The sequence below is a fragment of the Musca autumnalis genome, unplaced genomic scaffold (genome assembly GCF_047663935.1).
Source record: "Musca autumnalis isolate F117 unplaced genomic scaffold, ASM4766393v1 scaffold_3, whole genome shotgun sequence".
NCBI classification, from domain to species: Eukaryota; Metazoa; Arthropoda; class Insecta; order Diptera; family Muscidae; genus Musca; species Musca autumnalis.
This window is the reverse complement of record NW_027411866.1, coordinates 33,489,027-33,510,762: the sequence shown is the minus strand read 5'-3', so window position 1 is coordinate 33,510,762 and position 21,736 is coordinate 33,489,027. Positions and strand designations below refer to the sequence as shown.

Here is a 21,736-nt window from a genome sequence, read left to right as displayed (position 1 = left end):
TAAGGTGTATTTTCATTTACTTTGCAAAGGGAAGGAGAGGGGCCAGCAAAACCGTTTAAACTTGAAGTTTTCAGGGGAAAAGCTCTCGTTGCTCTAACTAAAGTGCGTGAGGGGGTCACACGAAATATGAAAAAGGTTTGATTGGTTGGTTTAGGGGTTTTATGTTTCTCTTTATTAATTTTTAATACAATATTTACCTTTTATGTTGTTGCTGTTCTTGTTGTTATATTGGTATTTAAAGTAGTTTTGTTTTATATAGTATGTATATAATGCAAAGTATATATGTATGTATTTAAGTTATATTTAATATTTTAAAAAAGTAAGTTTTTTGTTGTTTTTTTTTTCAAATATTTTTGCTGTGTGGTTTGTTTGGTTGTAATAAGAAACTGTTATAAGATTTGTTGTTGCCTTTATTGTTGTTTATTTGTAGCTTTTGTGGAAAAAGAAGGAGCAGAGACTGTTATTACTACTAGTTGTTGTTATTGTATATTGCTTTTCCAAATAAAATTAACAAATCAAAGGAGGGAGGTGATAGCCAATGACGATATTCTATTGTTTTTTTTTTCCTTGTAAAAGAGTTTAGATTTTTTGTATTTATTTTATGCAATATTTATATATTTGTATATAATATATAAATATGTATATTATTTGATCTTAATGTATATTAATTTTTATTTTTTAAAACTCAAGAAACTTTTTTTGTAAAGATTTTTCTTTTTGTAAAAAACGAACAAAACTAGTTGTAAATTTAAAACTGCGCTGCTCTCTTTGTTTTTTCTCTTTAGCAATACAAAAGTCCAATTACTAAATTTTTAACTTTACCACGCACACACGCAGAATGGTTGGTTGGTTAACTATATTTCACTTTTGCTCAATTCGAAAAATTGTTCAATATTAAATTTTAAAGTCAATATATTACTTAAATATAACGATATCCTCTTTCTCGCTGTTCTATTGGCCTGTCTCTCTCTTCGCTAGCTAGCTGATTTGCTGTGGCTGCTGTGTGTTCTTCTTTTCTTTTCTTGCAAAAACAAAATAAAAATTTCAAAATATGGATTTCTTGTTCTCTCGTTTTTGTTTGCTTTGTTTTTGGTATTTTGCATAAAGTTTAGTTGTTGTTTTATTGGCTTTTTAAGTTATATACTTGTTTGTTGTTAATAATTCTTCTTTTTTCCGGAGTTTTGTTTAATATTCTCTTCAGTTAAATCGTTTACATATATATTTATGTAGATAGTTAAGATCTCTCGTTCTCTTTTTCTTGTTTGTTTGCATATAATTCTCTCTCGTTTTCTGCATTAGATTGTTTGTTTTTATTTTCTCATCGAAAAATAGTTAAAATTGTGTATTTTGCTTGTTTTTTTCTTTACTTGTTATTACTTCTTCTGCTCTGTTTTATTTGTTTGTTACTTCTTTCTTAGTTGGTTTTTTATTTTTCTCAGTGTATTTTTATTTGCAGCATTTAATTGTCTTCATCATGCTCTCTGGCTTCATCTTTGAGTTTTTCTTCGCGTGGTTTGGCATTACCAAATATAGCAGCTGCCTGCTTTGTCTCCGCAAGACCATTGATAGGAGCATCTACGGTACGGGGTTTCAATTGAAGTCGGGGTCTCTCACTGTCATCTGCAATGAAAAAAAAAAAACAAAAACGTGTGTTATGAATATTGAACAGGAATAAGGATTTTTGGAGTAAATTTTTTGCGTGATTCTAGTGCAGGGTCGCCCAGCTGTATACTGCGGGCGCCTACTGAGTTTTTTGTATTTGCTTTTCTCTCTCATTCACAGTGTACGTGAGCAAAACCGAACGATAAACATCATTTGGTTGTTGTTTCTTTCAATTATACATAAACATTTGCTTTAGTTTGGTGGAATTGGAATTCCCTTGGGCGACGCTGTTCTAGTGCCACCACCAATAACCTGAATTTTTAAAGAATATTTTTTCTACCCCACTCAAACCTCAAGCGCAGATTTAAAAAAAAGTTTAAGGACCCTCAGACCACAAGTCGTGCATTTTACATTTCTTGTACAAACAGTAAAGCTATTGTCGAACTTTAGACCTCACAACCCTTTCAGTTCCTAAATGTCTGGTATAGAGATCATGTCAGCAGGGCTTCTGTTTCGGTGGATAAGTCACATATTCTGACCAATCTTGAGCTCCGGAATTAGGATCTTCGAAAATGGGGTCAAAACACCTCTGGAGGATAAATGTGGCGTGGATGTAAAGTCACTGTGAACGATTGCGAAATCGTAAAGTATTTCAGGTTTGGATGGACTAGAATTCGATCAAATCCAACTTAGGGAACTTCCTTTTTCACTCTACGGAGCTTTGATTTCTTGTTCCTGAACTCGATGGATAACTGGTGCCAATGCATATAATTTCAAATAAGTACGAAAGGTACCGATGAGGGTGGAATGGCAAGTTGTTAAATTTGGCTGGCCCGCTTACCCAGAACTTTCAACATAATGGAAATTCTGTCGTTGCTCGACGTGGTAGAGGCTTCTATATACAGGTTTCAACCGAAACCAAGGAGTTTTCTGACAGCGACTGTCAACTCACTACACAGATGTGCTGCTAAACAACAATAGCGATATTTGGAGTTTTCCGCGCATTCAAGATAATTTGAAAGAAAAGCCTGACTTTGAGACATTTAAAGCATTACTGGGCTGTTCTGGTTTGAAATAGAACAACGGTTTTGTAGATTTCGCATTATATTTTTATATCATGATTTGAATCGAAATCATCAGTTAAACTTTTTTAAGAGAAACTTTAACGCAAAGACGGTTTTGGGAGCTTCCCAAAAGCTCTACTAAAGACAAAAGATCTTTCCGACAGGTTTTCTGTCTAACCTTTTTAAAAGATCTAGAGATCTTTCAAACGGATTTCTATGGAAAGAAGAGCTTTCTAAACTCTCTTCTAAAGACAAAAGATTATTCCAAAAGCTCTTCTATTGGCGAAAGACCTTTCCAAAAGTTCTTCTATAGACCAAAGATCACTCAAAAAGCTCTTATTTAGACAGGAGACTTTTCAAAAGGGCCTCAATGGAGAGAAGAACTTAACAAAAGCATTACCACAGAAGTAGACCTTTCAAAAGGAGGACTTCTATGGAAAGGACCTTTCCAAAAGCTATATAGGAAGAAGATCTTTTTAAAATTTATTTTATTGACAAAATAGCTTTTCCAAAGGATTTCTATAGGCAAAAGACCTCTCCAAAAGGTCTTCTGTAGACAGGAGACCTTTCAAAAGAACTTCTATGGATAGAAGAAATTTACAAAAGCTTTTCTATACACAAAATATCTTTACAAAGGTATCCTATAGACAAAAGAGATTTCCCAAAGGAGCTCTATAAACGAAGTGTGTCTGCAAAAGGTATGCTTAGACAAGATGCCTTTCAAAAAGACTTCCCTAGACAGAAGACTTTGCCAAAAAGTGTTGTTTAGACACAAGAGCGTTCAAAGGGACTTCTGTATACAAAGGTCTCCTTTTGACGGAAGACCTCTTTAAAAGGTTTTTTTTATTGACAGAAAAAACTTTCAAAAGGAATTTAATAGTTGTCGCAAAACAATGCGATAAAATCAAGGATGCTTACGGACCTTAAAGGGCTACATATCCGAAAGTATGGGCTCCTGGTCTGGTAGCAGCATATTCCGAAGTCTTGTGAACCGTGCCGTTGTCGGGCAAAAACCCCAAAGCAACCCGTAGGTTGTCAGTTGTCAAATGTAGTCAATTTAAAGAAAGTTGGAGCCTCGGGGAGGAGACTTCAGTTCTAAGACAGGGCGTAACGCCGTTGAAGCCGGTCCTAAGTCCCATTGAAAAAGGAGGAAGGACATTATCGCAAGGAAGGGAGGTGAATTCACTATTCCACAGTTCACCTCTGGATCCACTTCGTATACCTAGCGGGGTTTTTATAGGTTTGCAGTATGGTATCAACTGTATTTGAACTCATGGATATATGGGTGCTATGCTGCGGTCGACCTCAGTCCCTCCACTAATCAATATCTCATGGATATACGAACTTTTACTAAAAACAAAGAACACGAAAATAGTGGGCTGATGTGGAGTTGTGCCAAATGAACAATATGGAACTATGTAGTTCACTACGCAGTTCCAATGGCCCACATCATTTGTATGGACACACTGAGTATACTTAATGTCACACCTAAGATTGTGTGACGTTACTCATACGTTTTGGTACTAGTACAGTGAACTAGGAACTACATTACCTAATTCTAGTGCATTTGCACTATCAGTTTTACCTTCTGCAAGTGCATCAACCTCACTACCATCCTCACTACTGTCGCCAGCAGCTCAAACTCTGATGTGACTAAGAAACGGATGAGGGCGGGGACGTCATCCCGGAACTGAACGGCAGTCTATATAGACAGAGCAAGGTAAACCTCAATCTCAGTCTCAGGGAGCAGAGCATCCCGAACGACATTTGTGATCATTTATCATTGACAGATGAGGATGAAACCATGGACACGACAGTGATCCAGATCTCCAACATCAGTCATGATACTACACCCAGATCCGTTTTCCCACTGGGCCGGACATTTTAGCGTCGGGCAAATCCGACAAACGAAAGAGGTAATGGAGAATCACCCATCAATAAAACATATAATTCATTCATCCAAAAATGACAGCCGAGATGGTTTCGTGAGATTTACCATTTGCCTCAACTCCAAAAGCCCACCAAAAGGTGATGGAGGTGAGTCAGTTGTCAGAATCTAAAATCACAATCAATGAAGTTGAGACTGTCTCAGACCCTCAGTGACGAAGAAGAGAGTTTTGAGAAGATCACAACCGGAGAGACCAAAATGTATTCAGTTACCTTAGTCGCCCTAGCCGTAATGGAAATGTATACAACAGTATTGTTAAAAACTATAAGTTGACCAATATTAGTCAACAATCTAAATCTATTCTGACAGTATGACAGAGTTTCTTATAACTTGAGAATCCAAACTTGAAAGTACAGCAAAATATACTAAATTTCGCATTTTTAATTTTTTAATTTTCAGAGATGTTCTGTTCTGTTTGTTTTATGACCCACATAATGGCCAAAATCGTTTAAGTTTCACTTCTTTTACTTACCTATACTACCAAGAGGTGCAACAGATGGAGGACGATCATTTTGGTTGAAATGACCACGTTCTCCTCGTTCACCGCCACGATTCCTACTGAAATTATTATAGCGTTCGTTGCCATCTCGACTCTGGCCACCAAAACTGCCTTCACGATGATTCCGATCTTGATTACGATCCGGATAACGATCATCGTTATTGAAATTGCCATAACGGCCGCGGGCTGCAGGACGATCTAGATTTTAAATTAAAGTTAAACAAAGATTATTTCAATTCTTAATGGAGTTCTTGAAACTAAGATGCACTACTTAAAATAATTTTTTTTTCTTAATTTCGACTCAAAATGCATGTTTGGAAACAATAAAAAAAGTTCCAAACTTGTAATAGTGCATCTTAGTTGTGTTTGTATAAATGTTCGTTTTTAATAAAGAGTTTTGTTACAAAGACAATTTTGTGGAAGGGAATTTCATAGATGGAGGATTACTACAGGCGGGTGTAATTTTGGTTATTGTTCAATTTTGTTTTTCTTTTTTGGCCATGCAATTCAAGATATAGGTAGCACTGCAAATTGTTGTGATATGGCAAAATCAAAGTTAGGCAATCTATATATGGATGTGTGTTTGTGTGTGGTTGACCAAAAATGTTTTAAATATTTAAAATTAAAGTTTAACAACAAAAGTGGGGATTTGGAAGGTAACAATTGTAAACTACTGGAAAAAGTAAGAAAGTGAAAAAGTTTAAAATATTGTGTGCAATTATTATTGAGGTAGTTATAGTTGTTTTGGTAACTGTTTATATAAGACTGACTGGCTTATATATTTACCGGAATATCCTCTATTCATACCACCGCCGCCTCCACGATTCCTATCATTGTGACCACCATGATTATCATTGTACGAACCTCTATTATCACGATCGCCACCACGATCATGGCCGCGATCGCCACCACGATTACCTCCACCACCACCGCCGCCGCGGTTAAAGTTTTGACGACCACCGCCGTCTCGGCCACCACCACCTTCCTGTCGTGGGGGTCCACGTTTTTGGAAGCCACCGCCGCTAAAATATAACAAATAAAAATATATTATTAAATTTAATTTGTTGTTTCATTAAATGTGTGCCTTACCGATCATTTTTCCTGCGTTCGGCAGCAATATCTATACGTAACGGCGCTCCATTATCATCGACATTGATTAGACCATCAAGACGTAAAACTTCTTCCAGAGTTTCCAATGTTTCGAATTCCACATAACAAAAGCCTTTGAAAACATCTGTGACACGATCATTAACCAAACGGACGTTCTTCACGTTGAAACCTTGACATTGAAAAATTCGAACGACATCGCCTTGTACAAGACGCTGCGGTAAATTACCCACATACGCAGTGTATGGGGGTTCAGTCGGTAGCTGCTTGCTACCATAATTTCTAAAAAAAATATGGAATGGAATAAAATTTTATTAATTTAAAAAATAGGAAATACAACAACAGTTGCTGGAAATAGCTCTCATTAGAAAATTTATATCGAAATTTAAGATGAGGAGATGAGGTACCTTTGAATCGAGTAAACCATGAAATGGGAATTACACATGAGGAATTTAGGACCATGATGACAAAGTTTCTTGGGAGTTCCCCGGTACAAAGCCAATCAATGTGAGAATTATTAGGTCAAGCGCTATGAATGCTTTGCAATGACCCGGCATATTCTATTTTAGTCCTCAAGAAATACATTTTTGGGAACAAATTGTATGTTTTTTTAAAGTAGGCGGCCTTTGGCCGTATTATATTAAGACAGGTTTAAAAGTCGGCTACGCAAACAAAAATTCGCTCCGTAAGCATTTAAACGATATCCATATTGCCCAAGTAAGAATAGTAAAATGTCAAGAGCCATATCTCGGGAAGTATGGACTTCCCCGGGAGAGTTATGCATTATAATGATCAGGATACCAAGTAGCACCTATGGTAAAAATTTCAGCCCGCTCCGAGAGGTGTCCCTAAACGAGACATAGGGCCTACTCCTAAATGGATTTCGTATCCATTGTATCTATTGAAAACATGTTCATCTTTTAAATGTCGAAATAAAAACATCCTAAAGAGAATAACAAACTTCCTCCTCATTAAAACCAACCACATTCAGAAAAAAATGCACAAACATTTGCTATTTTGCATTTCATTACCGATATTTGAAACGTAAACAAAAAAGTAGAACCAGAAAAAGTAACCACGTGCCGCAGCAAAAGCCACAATACAAAAAGATATTAAACAAAAAACGAATAAAAGATTACCAATACAACTGCCTAATCTTATCAAAACAACCAAAACACAATCATTTGAATGACAACTGTATCTTGCTTTGTATTTCGCACAGGAAATCGGCATTATATAATACACAACAAAAAGGGACTTCCCTTGATTCGGAAAATATAGACCGGCAAGACCGGTACCAAATCAACATTTTGATTTACTTTTGCAAAAAATAAGAATGACAACATAACAGCAAGGCAGATTGAAAAGGAAAACTAAAATTACCACCCCCTTAAGTAGGGGCTTGCCCAGGGGGGCAGGTGATTTTCCAAGAGGAAAACAAAAAAACGTCATTGGGTACGAACATATAATCAGTGTACCAAAATAAAACCACACATACAACATGAAAAACAATACAAAATATTCGTCATTCATACACAAACACATCATCATCGATAGACAAACATTTAAAGACGGGACGGGCGTTCGGATATCAATAATTTGAGGGGGGAGTCTAGAAAAGAAACATCACAAGTAAAAAACCGAAAAGCAAAAACTCACATTACACGCTGGTCGCCACATACAAACCCTAGCAATATGTGATATTAATGATGATGATGGTTTATGATGACGATAGATTGCAGGGCAAGTATTTTGGCAACTGCAAAGTTAACAGAGCTCATTGACTGCTGCGGCGGCGATGTTGGCAGAATTTAATAGAACACATTTTCTTGATTCGTGGTCGTACAATAATATTTATTGTTGTACTTTGACATTTTCCACCCTACAAACCGGACAAACATACAGAGCAGTCGCCACAGCAGTAGCAAGCGAATAAAGAAAGCTTCATTGCAACAACAACATTCGGCAAAATGCAATTTCACTACGAGCAAAATAAAGCCAGCATCTAATTTCGCATTATCCACTTCCTTATTTGTTCTGACTTCCCACCAAAAATATTTCCATGTATCATTCATGCTCGTATATTTTATATACATAGACGGCATATCTAAATCATTGAATTAAATCTATACGGCAACTTTGTTTTTTGGCTGGTTAGTTGTTCTGTCGGCTATTTAAGTTCCATATCTTCTTCATAGGGCGGCGAAAATCTTTTTTACCCACTCTTACACACACATATTTATATACACCCAACACACTATAAGCACAGCACACCAGCACAAATTTGGAAATTTTTCTCGCACTTTTTTCCACTATTTTTTGCAAGTTTTTCTAAAACCTTCATACACATTGTTAAACATAGCTTTGCAACAACAAATTTATGTAATTTCCAGTGAGTTTTTGTTATTAAAATGCACAAAAATTAACAAATATTTACCTAGGTTGATCAAAACCTCTTCTTTCAGCCATGTTTTATTTTTTTATGTCGGCTAATCATTCACAGGGTATTTGCGGCGAAATTCTTCTTCTTCGCCATTAACCATATACCGATTATTGGTTATCAAGAATAGTTGTTTTGATAACTATATCCGCCCACCACATTGATATATCGCCATTCACAAGGATGTGATAACACCTGGTTTAGAGTACAGTCGGAAATTTAGAAATAAATCAAAGGAAATTATTTAAAAAACAGTACTTTAATAGCATTTGAAGTAAAGAGCAAACTTATCCCAGCAAAAAGTTTGCATCAGCGGATGCAGTTGAATCACTACAAGTGTACTGTACATTTGCCGTTGGAGTACATCTTTTCCTATGAATTCCCCAGCAAAAAGTTTGCATCCACGGCATGGTACAATAAGAAAGGTATATGCATCTGCGAATTGCTACAACAAAGCAACTTTTTTGTAATATAAACTGTCAAAATTTTCGCCAAATGGTCTCTTGTTGTCTCTTTTTATCGCTTGTGTTTGTCTATAAAGTGTAGACATGCTATCTCTTACTTACCGAATCATATGGTTTTTGTTTTGATTTTTCATGGCGAATTCATAGTTTTTTGACGTTTTAGATTCGATCAGCTGGGCTGAGGCATCTACCTTTCTAATTGTACCATGATCCACGGATGCAGTTGAATCACTACAAGTGTACAGTACATTTACCATTGGAGTACATCTTTTCCTATGAATTCACTTAGTCCCGGGCCACACTACAGTAATTTCACTGAAATTTTGAACCGAAATTATGCGTCTCTAGATCGAGTTCCATAGTAGAGTAAAATCATAAAAATGCTGTAGTGGGGATTTCGAGCTAAGAACGCCTAATTTCATGAAATTTTTTAATTAAATGCATACTAGTGTGGACCGGGACTTATGAATTTTACAAGGGAGCGCGCAGCTAGGATGCACTCCATTTTGCTCCACAGCACACAGCTAGGATGCACTCCATCTTCGATCCAAATCACAGCTTTTGATGTAGTGTTTTGGATTGAATTTAAAGGCACTTTTCGGATTGCATTTTTAGTCAGTCTAAAGATGCAATAAAAATGCAAGGCATTGCGAAATATCCCAGAATAAATAAAATGCATTTATTATTTGTGTAAAACAATAATACAAATAACTTTATTATATAAACACAAATTAAAAAATTTCCATTAAATTCAATCACATTATGGGTACTTTACACGATATGCTTTTTACATATGAGTTGTCACTTCTCCCATACAAAATGTATATGCAAAGTGACAGCTCATATGTAAAAAACATTTCGTGTAAAGTACCCATTAGAGTTTGCTTTCTCCGTTCTCCAATTAATCTAAGCGCATCTGATTTTGCTTCATCATCCTAAAGCTAGAAACACAATGGAATACGCCGCTTTATCACGCTCGGTTTCATGTAAAAGACTAAAGGCAAAGTACTACCTAATTCAAATTAACTAGGCAGCATTTGAATTAGGTAGTACTTGGCCTTTATTCTTCTACATGAAATTGAAGTAAAGCTGGGAACACATTGTCAGTTCTGAATGACAGATTTATTGTTGCTTGCTAGTGTGGCCGTTCATTTTTGTCATTCATCATGCAACCACAAAATGTTTTGTGGTTGCTGGACGGTTGGACAGTTATCGATAACTGCGAAATATCGACATTCAAAACTGACAATGTGTACTGCTCCTAAGGGGTAGTTTACACTATATGTAAATGTCATATGACATGAAATTTTCCATCTTTAAATATTCACTAATATGTGGAATATTGGAGATTTTCCTTACACCATTTATTCTGTGCGTCCACTACAGCAAAAATATAATAAAATTACGTCTCCACATTGCCTCCGTGGGTAGATATGGAATGTTTTTTTTCGTGTCATATGACATTGATAGATAGTGTAAACTACCTCTAAGCAACAAAGTTCAATGTATTTTAACCTTAAAGGTGTGCACAGAATGAAATACGCCGCTTTTTTCACGCTCATTTTCATGTCAAAGATTAAAGGGAAAGTACTACCTAATTCAAATGCTGCCTAATTAATTTGAATTAGTCTTTTACATGAAACTGTTTAGTTGGAAGTTGTGCATGTGGAGTTATGATTTCACAACATCCTTCGATGCAGTCCACACGGAGTTATGAAAATTGCACTCCGTTGGATACAATTTATAAGCAGTTGCTTTAGAGATCCCTAAAAAACAAAAACAGTTGGTTGATCCCTACCCGCCGACATAATTTCTTTTTTAAAAATTTCATGAAATTAGGCGTTCTTAGCTCGAATTCCCCACTACAGCATTTTTATTATTTTATGCTTGGTTTACATTTACGAAATCCACTCGATTTCAACTGTCAAATCCATAGGTTAAACCACGGTACAATAAGAAAGGTAGATGCATCGGCGAATTGCTACAACAAAGCAACTTTTTTTGTAATGTAAACTGTCAAAATTTTCGCCAAATGGTCTCTTGTTGTCTCTTTTTATCGCTTGTGTTTGTCTATAAAGTGTAGACATGCTATCTCTTACTTACCGAATCATATGGTTTTTATACCCTCCACCATAGTATGGAGGGTATATTAAGTTTGTCATTCCGTTTGTAACACATCGAACTAATCATTTGCGACCCTATAAAGTATATATATTCTTGATCAGGATAAAATTCTTAGACGATCTAGCCATGTCCGTCTGTCTGTCCGTCTGTTGTAATCACTATAGCGTCCGCAATAATTGAGATAGAGTGCTGAAATTTTGCAAGCGAGGGTCTTTTTTCCATAGGCAGGTCAAGTTCGAAGATGGGCTATATCGGTCCACTCTTTGGTATAGCCCCCATATAACGGTACCTCCGGATTTGAGGTATTTTGACGTTATTCGCCACATTTGCAGACCGAATTAGCTATAATTTGGCACTTAGGGTTCCTAGTGATCAACAAACCTATATCTCAAAGGATATGGGCATAGGTCCATGTTTTGGTATAGTCCCCATATAACGGTACCTCCCGATTTTCGTTATTTTGAGAATATTAGCCACAATTTTTAACCGAACTATCTGCAATTTGACATTTGAGGTTCTCAGTGGTCATGAAACATCTCCACGAAACATCGTCAACATAGGTCCATGTTTTGGTATAGCCCCCATATATCGGTACCTCCCGATTTTCGGTATTTTGAGAATTTTAGCTACAATTTTTAACCGAACTAGCTGTAATTTGCCATTTGAGGTTCTCAGTGGTCATGAAACATCTCCACCAAACATCGTCAACATAGGTCCATGTTTTGGTATGGCCCCCTTATAACCGTACCTCCCGATTTTCGGTATTTTAAGAATTTTAGCTACAATTTTTAATCGAACTAGCTGTAATTTGCTATTTGAGGTTCTCAGTGGTCATAAAACATCTCCACCAAACATCGTCAACATAGGTCCATGTTTTGGTATAGCCCCCATATAGCGGTACCTCCCGATTTTCGGTATTTTGAGAATTTTAGCTACAGTTTTTAACCGAAATGGCTGTAATTTGACATTTGAAGTTCTCAGTGGTCATGAAACATCTCCACCAAACATCGTCAACATAGGTTCATGTTTTGGTATAGCCCCCATATAGCGGCATCTCCCGATTTTCGGTATGTTGAGAATTTTAGCTGCAATTTTTAACCGAACTAGCTGTAATGATCGGTATTTTGAGAATTTTAGCTACAATTTTGTCTATTCTATTCAAAAATAATCGTCAATATAGGTCCATGTTTTGGTATATCCCCCCATATAACGAAATTTCTTCACTATAATTCGTCAACATGGGTCCATTTTTGAGGGTCTCCATTGTTTTTAAGAAACTACCCCCAATTTGACTCTTGAAGTTCCCTGCAGCTATAAAACTTTTCCGCCAAAAAAATTTTAAGATCGGTTGACTTTTTGATATAGCCCCGTAGGTGGTACCTTTCACCTAGCTGAACACATTTTTTTAGATTAGATTAGATAACACTGTGCAACAAAATGGAGGTGAAAGTCTGGGGCACGGAAAATTCCTCTTGGGGAAGAAAGGCCTTGGTGAGTATATTATGAACCCCGAAGGACAGATGCGCCGTGAGTCGAACTTCGCGTTATGGCGTGATGAAATTTTTGTTAGAGACCCTGTGGGCCATCAGGAATTAGCGTTATATCTTTGTTCACTGTTGCTTAAGTGCTCTACAAAACCAACAAACAAAGATATAATGCTAATGCATGATGGCTTACAGGGTCTCTTGCAAAAACTTCATCACGCCATAACGCGGAAGTTCGAATCACGGCGCATCTGTCCTTCGGGGTTTTTAATATACACACACCAAGGGCATTAATCTCCAAAAGGAATTATATCTGCCCCAACATTTGTGTTCACAGTGTAATTTAAGCAATAGTGGGAGGCAGTTGGAGTCTATCCATTGTCGAAAAGTTGTTACACCTAAAATTGTAAAAGGACCCTAATTATTCCATTTTAATTAAGACTATTTTATGGTGGAGGGTATAAAAAATTCGGCCCGGCCGAACTTAACGTTTTTTTACTTGTTTGTTTTCATTTTTAATGGCGAATTCATAGTTTTTTGACGTTTTAGATTCGATCAGCTAGGCTGAGGCATCTACCTTTCTAATTGTACCATGGGTTAACCCATGGTCATGGTACAATTAGAAAGGTAGATGCCTCAGCCCAGCTGATCGAATCTAGTAAGAGATAGCATGTCTACACTTTATAGACAAACACAAGCGATAAAAAGAGACAACAAGAGACCATTTGGCGAAAATTTTAGACAGTTTACATTACAAAAAAAGTCGCTTTGTTGTAGCAATCCGCCGATGCATCTACCTTTCTTATTGTACCATGACCATGGTACAATAAAGTGGAGGTAGGCCAGGTATGAAAATCACTGAGAAATGTTACCCTGCAGCCATGGCTTAAAACGTCAAATGGCATGGTACAATAATAATGGTAGATGTACCTGCATAGCTATCCCGTATTACAAAAACATATGGAACTTAGAGCTTCACTTTTTATATGTTAAAAGTGCCATATATTGTAAAAACATTTCTTTAGCTAGGCTCCAGAATATTCTCGTTGGAAAAGTGTTCCAAAAATAGCAAAAGTTCTTCCCAAACTTATAACAGTGAAAAAATGTCATTCACTTTTTTTCTACTTGACAAGTTTGGCTAATCTGACATAGTGATTGCTGGCATCCGATTTGCAGATAAATGTCAGCAGAATTTTTACAAAAATTGTAATTTTTACATTCCCGTACTTTTGAAACAAATTTAAATTAATATCAATATTTGATAAATCGTTCATTCGTAAGTTTTGCTAAAAAAATCAACAATTTTATTTTGCCACGCGAATACACATTTTTTGTCCTTGTTTTCAATTTTAAGATATAGTGTTACAGCAGAAGTTTTTTGTTGGACCAATTCAGCGATACATCTACCTTTATGATTGCATAATGTCAAAAACAGTACAAAATGTCAACCCTGCTTTTGACAGATTAGGCCATAAAAAGAAAAAAATTGTAATCAGCTGTTAGCTGTGGCCTACCTTTACTTTATTCTACCATGGGTTAAACGTCAAATGAAATCCAGATGAGATTTCATTTGATGTTTGAGCTATGGAATTGACAGTTGAAATCGAGTGGATTTCGTAAATGTAAACTTAGCATTACTCTACTATGGAACTCGATCTAGAGACGCATAATTTCGTGTCAAAATTTCAGTGAAATTATTGTAATGTGGCCCGGGACGTACATATGTATTTGAAGAATTTGTTATAACACAGCAAAAAATGTTAGAAGTTGTGCATGTGGAGTTATGATTTCACAACATCCTTTGATGCAGTCCACACGGAGTTATGAAAATTGCGCTCCGTTGGATACAGTTTATAAGCAGTTGCTTTAGAGATCCCTACAAAACAAAAACAGTTGGTTGATACCTACCCGCCGCTGCGACATCATTTCTTCAAAAGAGAAACAAGAGTGTATATACATACCCAGCAAAAAGTTTGCATCCGCGGATGCAGTTGAATCACTACAAGTGTACAGTACAAGTTCCGTTGGAGTACTTCTTTTTCTATGAATTCACTTATGAATTTTACAAGGGAGCGCGCAGCTAGGATGCACTCGATTTTCGATCCTAATCACAACTTTTTATGTAGTATTTTGAATTTAATTTAAAGGCACTATTCGTATTGTGTTTTTAATCAATCCAAAGGTGCTGTAAAAATGCAAGCTATTGCGAAATATCACAGAATAAATAAAATGCATTTATTATTTGTGTAAAACAAGAATACAAAGAACTTTATTAAACACAAATTAAAAAAATGTCCATTAAATTCAATCACATTTGAGTTTACTTTCTCCGTTCTCCAATTAATCCAAGCGCATCTGATTTTGCTTCATCATACTAAAGGTTTTTTATGTTGACTTCCCATCACTAGTTCAGCTTTCGACATGGACTCCAACTGCACTTCACTCCATTAACAATTTCCGTCCGTGAATTACAGCAAAAATGTTCGCAACTTCAGTTGTTATTTCTTTATTTTATAACAAGCTCTCCGAAATGTATATACTCTTGTTTGTCTTTTGAAGAAATGTATAGGGATCAACCAACTGGTTTTTTTCTGTAGGGATCTCTACAGCAACTGCTTATAAAATGTAACATACATTTGCGGAGTGCATTTTTCATAACTCTGTTGGAGATGTGGTGAAATCATAACTCCAATTGCACAACTTCCAAAATTTTTTGCTGGGTTATATCAGGTACAACTGATAAACAGTTGAAGAGAGTAGAAAAGCTTTTTAATATGGTTGTCAGATTTGTTTACAGTTTGGGCAGAAGGGACCACATTTCTGCTCATGCGCACAATTTCTTAGGAGTACCTTTTAAAGTTTTTATCCAACAACGTGTTGTGTCTTTTCTTTATAAATCGATATACTTGGATCTGCCAGTATTACTTCGGGAACGATTTTCGTTTTCAAGATATACTCGTAACATACAGATAATTCTGCCTATTTTTTTCACATCTTGGTTAGAAAATTCTTTTGTTGTTCGTGCTGCTCGGCTGTGGAATCACCTACAAAATGAGCTACGTAACTTCTCTTTCCCATGTTTTGAATTTCGGCGTAAGTTTGAAGCCTTTACTATTAATAGTGGCTGATGGCTTAATATATGACATTTTTTTCCGCAGTTAAGTTAAGATTTTCACTCCTTGGCCCACTTCCTTAGGTGTTATATGGCATTTTACTGAGTAGTATGTTGTTCTGAATACATGTTTTTTCGATCATGTTGAATTACCGGAAATATTTTTTCTCTCAGTTCCACTTTTGATTCTTTTATAATGCCAAGTTTACACTTGCGCTCCAAAATCCACTGGATTTCAAGAAATCCTGAAATACACCCCGGCGTTTACACTTATTTTTTGTTGATTTCAAACATATCACAATGATCAAGGTAGATGCATATGCGCAGCTGATCGAACATGAATTTTCAAAACAAGTTGTTGTAAATTGAATTATTCATCAAAAATATACGACAATATAGAACTTTACAACTTTATTTGGAAAATTATCGTAAAATTATCTATATATCGCATTAATTGTGTACTAACAAATGAAAAAATAAAATAATGATTTCATCGTTGAGACATCGTTATAATAAATTTTGATAGATAAAAATTGTGCTCAGAACCTTCATAATAGCTGTGTTCCAGAACTAAAATTTCCGTTCCCGTACACAAAAAAGTTGTAAAATGTTCACTTCTCTTTAAACAAAAATGGCGCTGAATGACGCTCTCTTTAAAAAATTTTTACTCGACAAATTTGAGCGTGTAAAAAATAGTAACATGAATGCCGGCGTCTGATTGGCTGTTACGCAGACTTTGACATTTGTTCCAGCTTTTTGACGTTTTTTCTATTTTTGCGTTCCCGAACTTTTTGAAAAAAACTTTTGTGTGACAACAATTTTGCTCTCTTTCTCTCTTTTACGAGTTTTACTATTAAAAAGTACGGGAACAAAGCTAAAGTGATCAAAAATGGTATTGTAAGCAAACCCACTTGTTGCTTTTGTGTTTACATATTTTGACGTTTTATGAATTCAGGAAAAACAAGGGTTCTATAGATTGTTTTCATTTAAATCTACCTCTTTACTTATACCATGGTAAAAATTAGTAGATTCTTGCAGTTCTGGAACAGACCATGTATTTGCTCCTTAAAAACGCATTTACACCAAACCATGGTATAAGTAAAGAGGTAGATTTAAATGAAAAAAATCTATAGAACCCTTGTTTTTCTTGAATTCCTAAAACTTCAAAATAAAAGCAACAAGTGGGTTTGTTTACAATGCATTTTTTGAGCATTTTATAAAAAACGCAAACAATGAATGAAGAGTTAAGTTTTCTCCACATGATCGAGTTGTGAATATGATAAACTGATTGTTTCAATGCAAATCTCACCAATTTCTTCCATACAAATGGTCTAAAAACAATTTTGGAAATCATTGAATTCGATTGTTTTTAAAATTGTTTGGCATATTATTCAAACACCACACATACATATGCAGTTTGTTTATATTGTTTTGAAGTTTTAGGCATACTCGAATGAAAAAATTTACATTGACATAAAGCTTTGGCTAACCTTTCTTATTAAACCATGCACCAAACGCATTCATTTCGGTAGAGATCCATTGAAACTTGAAAAAATGCAACACTGTCGAATTTGCGCAAATTATCAATCAGCTGATTACTGTTTGATCCGGTAACTCTGTCATTCCATTGCAATAATCGAAATTCTTACATTTATCGATAATTTCTGACATTCCTTCTTTTCGGCCTACGAATCCCTGCCCGCCCGTGTAAAACGTTGGCACGTTTTCTTTTTATAATAATTTATTAAGTGAAATTTTGTTGCAAATTTCCGGAATTCAAATAAGAATTGCATCAGATCTTCAAGAAGCAGAAGAAAAACCAAAAGGAAATTTGCAAAAATGGCCTTAACGTCACGTTTCTATAGTGAAAAATATCCCGAAGTGGAAGATGTTGTCATGGTCAATGTCCTCTCCATCGCCGAAATGGGCGCATATGTGCATTTATTGGAATACAACAACATTGAGGGTATGATTTTGCTCTCTGAATTGTCCAGACGTCGTATTCGTTCCATTAACAAATTGATTCGTGTTGGCAAAACCGAGCCGGTCGTAGTTATACGTGTGGACAAAGAAAAAGGTTATATTGATCTGTCAAAACGCCGTGTGTCACCCGAAGATGTGGAAAAATGTACAGAACGCTTTTCGAAAGCCAAAGCTGTAGATCTATTATTGCGTCATGTTGCCAACTTGTTGGGTTACGAATCGAGTGAACAATTGGAGGAATTGTATCAAAAGACAGCTTGGCATTTTGAAAAGAAGTACAATAGCAAATCGGCTGCCTATGATATCTTTAAGCAATCGGTTGAAGATCCTACGGTATTTGATGAATGTGATTTGGATGAAAAGACTAAGGAGGTGTTGTTGAACAATGTCAAGCGTAAATTGGTATCACCAACAGTTAAAATTCGTTCAGACATTGAATGTTCCTGTTATGGTTATGAGGGTATTGATGCTGTAAAGGCTGCCTTGAATACCGGTTTGGAACTGAGTAATGAAGAATTACCCATAAGGATTAATTTAATTGCTCCTCCACTGTAAGTTGAAAAACTGGAACGGTTTTTAGTTGGGAGTGGGTTTGAGAGTAAAGGGAACAAGTTCATTTTGGGAGCACCAACAGAGGATATTTTTTTTTTTTCAAAATTTTCCACCAATATTCTGTGGAGTTGATTTAAGACATCTACCAAGGGCGTATACATGTTTGGAAATCTGGGAATAATATCTAGAAATGACGATCTGTGATCTGTGGACTTTCTTGGATTTAGATATTATTAGCCAGCAAAATAACAATAAACTTTTACAGAGGTAAAATTGTAATATCAATCCTGTTGGTGCCCCTAAATTTTACATAAGCCGTGCTTTACAAAAGCCAACTTTTTTGGTTTTTTATCCAACACATTTCTAATTGTTATTTCTTTTTTAGCTATGTTATGACCACTTCAACCACAAAGAAAGCTGAAGGTTTGAAAATTTTGGAACAGGCCATCGAAAATATCAGAGCCAAAATCCAAGAATATGGTGGTGAATTTAAGGTTGCTATGCCACCCAAATTGGTTACTGCCATTGATGAAGCCGAATTGGCTAGACGCTTACAAAAGGCTGAAGCTGAAAATGCTGAGGTGGGCGGTGATGACGATGAAGAAGAGGAGGATGACCAAGAAGGCATGACATTCGATCCAGAAAATGAATCTATTAATAATAAGGGTGGTCGCAATTCAGCCAAGAGTAATGACGAAGACGAAGATGATGATGAAGAGGATGAAGAATAATAAGCCCTCATTAAGAAATTGAACAAAGTTGTTGTAGGTTTTGAAAAAAGGAAAGCATAGTTATAAATCATTAACAACAACAACAAGAAAACAATATTGTGTTTAAAGGCTTTTTTACTTCGTGTACAGTTTCCATAGATTTTTTTATATATACACCATCAAAATCAAGAAAATCAGATTTTTCTCTTTGTGAAAGTTTAACAAAAGAAAATAAAGAAGAAAATGAGAATGTTTAACACAACCGACAAACATTACAAGGTTCGAACCACAAAACAAAAAATTGCACTTTTGGATTCCTTATCAATAATACAAAACGGGAATAGTTACACCGTTGAACCTTTTTTGGGCTACGTAAGAACTAACCCTTTGTGGTTTGTAGATGTTTTTAATTCGAAATGTGTACTGTAAGATTTTAAAATAGTTCTTTAGGTTCGTCCACTTGTCCCCAAGGAAACACTTATTTTGATAGCATTTGTAATAATTCACCATTTATTTAAATTTTATTAAATCTTAACCATTTCAAAAGAGATTTTCCTACATTTGGAGTTTGTTTTTCTTAAAGCTGCTAAAATGTTATTTTTTCAATTCGACTTCTAAGCAGTGTGGGAGTCAAAAAGCTATATTATTTGGTTATAATTTCGTTGACGGTGTTTGTGGTTTTATATTTAGAGGGGTTGACCTTTCATATTAACCAAGTTCTTATACGAATTTATTTGTTGTGAAAATAATAGTTCCCTTTTTTTCGCTTTTTCCTTTTTTTCTAAAAACATTTTGTTTTTTGTATTATTGAGAAATGCATCAAGACTGAGGTAGTTCGTATTTTTAAAACATGTTAGGCTTTTTCTCTTTTCAGGCTATGGTAAAATAAAATACATCATGCATCAGTATTATTTAAAAAATAACCTCCCTCGAACATTATTTAAGTCGTGCTCTCGTAATAAATGAAAGGTTGAGTTTTTTTCGTGTGAAATAGTGCTGGATGGATCTGCCAGTGAAACAATTAGGTCCCCTATTTCTGGTAAAATCCCAGTTTTGAATATTTGTGCTGCTTCTAGTCCTTGTGGCACCGAAAACTTCTATTGTGATATGGGCGCCAGTTGTACATGGAATTCAGGAACAAGAAGTCCTAGCCCCGTAGAGCGAAACAGGGAGATATCCAAGGTGGTATGCTATCTACGGAACTGTTTAACCTGAAAGGCTGAATTCCTTATTGATCGATCTTAACACGCGAGGAATATCGACCATTAAGTCTACGGACAGCCCCATCACATGGGCAGCGGAGATGAGCACAGAGTTGTATATCCTGGTCGATGGTAACAAAATTCGGATCACTATCTATCACTATATCCCAAGATTCTAGAGGTAATATTTGACAGTATGTATGTATGTTAACTGAGACAAGTCCCCAGCTATTAGCACTTGGGATGCAGACAAAGAAATCTTCTTGTTGTTAAGCTATGCGGTGAGTGGCCCACAGACATAAGTGCAATGATTGAAAATATTAAATTATATCCGCCACTATATCTACGGCCGCTCTGTTCACAACATGGAATGCGGAAATGGGCACAGAGTTGAATATTCTGGTCGTTGGTAACCAAATTCCGACCGCTAACTGCCCCAATATTCTAGGAGTAAGATTCGACAGTATGTTCACGTTGTCCGCAGCTATCTGCGACAAGCTGAGATGTAGGAACAAGGTCTCAAGTCTCTAGGCGGCACCAATTGGGATGCAAGCAAAGAAACATGGTTGGCCGCATATAACGCGATATGTTGATCAGTGGAAAGCTGTGCTGTGCAAGTGTGATCCGCGAACATAAATGCAACGCGATGGAACAATATTCAAACCTTTCAGAACGTCGTCTTGAGAATTGCAATAGGGTGTTTCAACTATCGTGTGAATGTGGTCCTCCGAGTACATCCGCCATCTAAGCTGCTACAACAACAAACCAGAGTAGTTTTGTTCAACTATTTTCGGGTGGTGGAGTCGTCTAAATTCCTATGGATCAAGGATTGATGGAAAACATCTGCTCAGAATAAGGCAGAGGCCCGCATGGTACTCTGCACCATTACAAATGTCCTGCTAAACTTATTCAACTAACTCCAGAAGCTTTATGGAGTAACCTCATTCCCAGACCTGGAGATAGAGCAAGATTAAGCCAGGAAACGAAAATACAAATACGTACATCATATGCTGTTTGTTACAACAACGACTGCACCATCTCCCGTGTTATTTTTAAAACATTTTGGGATTTGTTCATGGACATTTGGACGCACTACTTCTGGTATTTGGGTTTTTTTACAGTCATAGGGTATCTTACGTACATTATATGCTGTTTGTTACAACAACGACTGCACCATATCCTGTGTTATTTTTTAAAACATTTTGGGATTTGTTCATGGACATTTGGATGCACTACTTCTGGTATTCGGGTTTTTTTACAGTCATAGGGTCTCTTAAGCTGAGGTGTTACCAATTATAAAAATGATAAAAAGAACGTGATGACAGGAGGAATTATTAGATCTGCCTTGTTTGTCCATAGTAGAAACTCTTTAAGACCGGCCGAGGACCAGATTCGCATTGAAGATTTTAATTTAACGTCAAAATTTAGAAGAAAGAAATTTTAAC

The 21,736-nt window shown here is 36.0% G+C and overlaps 2 protein-coding genes across 4 annotated transcripts; one reads left to right on the top strand and one right to left on the bottom strand.

Moving 5' to 3' along the window:
* Positions 1-552: 552 nt before the first annotated feature.
* On the bottom strand, positions 553-8,794 carry eIF4H1 (eukaryotic translation initiation factor 4H1). Of its 3 annotated transcripts, none has more exons than XM_073972469.1 (5): positions 8,658-8,794; positions 6,203-6,502; positions 5,900-6,135; positions 5,087-5,311; positions 553-1,620 (listed from the first exon to the last, which is right to left on the bottom strand). In XM_073972469.1, exons 1-5 carry the CDS (start codon positions 8,687-8,689, stop codon positions 1,460-1,462), a joined length of 954 nt encoding a protein of 317 aa, XP_073828570.1. In that variant the 5' UTR covers positions 8,690-8,794; the 3' UTR covers positions 553-1,459. The 3 variants fall into 3 exon arrangements, with proteins under 3 accessions (XP_073828570.1, XP_073828571.1, XP_073828572.1); XM_073972470.1 differs by having other exon boundaries at positions 5,978-6,135; XM_073972471.1 differs by having other exon boundaries at positions 6,032-6,135.
* An 8,689-nt stretch (positions 8,795-17,483) lies between these two features.
* On the top strand, positions 17,484-19,346 carry eIF2alpha (eukaryotic translation initiation factor 2 subunit alpha). Its single transcript, XM_073972808.1, has 2 exons — positions 17,484-18,378; positions 18,765-19,346. The coding sequence occupies exons 1-2, from the start codon at positions 17,684-17,686 to the stop codon at positions 19,108-19,110; spliced, it is 1,041 nt and encodes a 346-aa protein (XP_073828909.1). The 5' UTR covers positions 17,484-17,683; the 3' UTR covers positions 19,111-19,346.
* The last annotated feature ends 2,390 nt before the right edge of the window (positions 19,347-21,736 follow it).

Excerpts from the sequence above, each read along its gene's own strand:
- eIF4H1 (XM_073972469.1), bottom strand. The coding sequence starts at position 8,689 with ATGGCTGAAAGAAGAGGTTTTGATCAACCTAG. Across the intron at positions 6,503-8,657 it reads AGAGGTTTTGATCAACCTAG|AAATTATGGTAGCAAGCAGC; the intron begins GTAAATATTTGT and ends TATTTTTTTTAG. Across the intron at positions 6,136-6,202 it reads GAACGCAGGAAAAATGATCG|CGGCGGTGGCTTCCAAAAAC; the intron begins GTAAGGCACACA and ends GTTATATTTTAG.
- eIF2alpha (XM_073972808.1), top strand. The coding sequence starts at position 17,684 with ATGGCCTTAACGTCACGTTTCTATAGTGAAAAATATCCCGAAGTGGAA. Across the intron at positions 18,379-18,764 it reads AATTTAATTGCTCCTCCACT|CTATGTTATGACCACTTCAA; the intron begins GTAAGTTGAAAA and ends TTTCTTTTTTAG.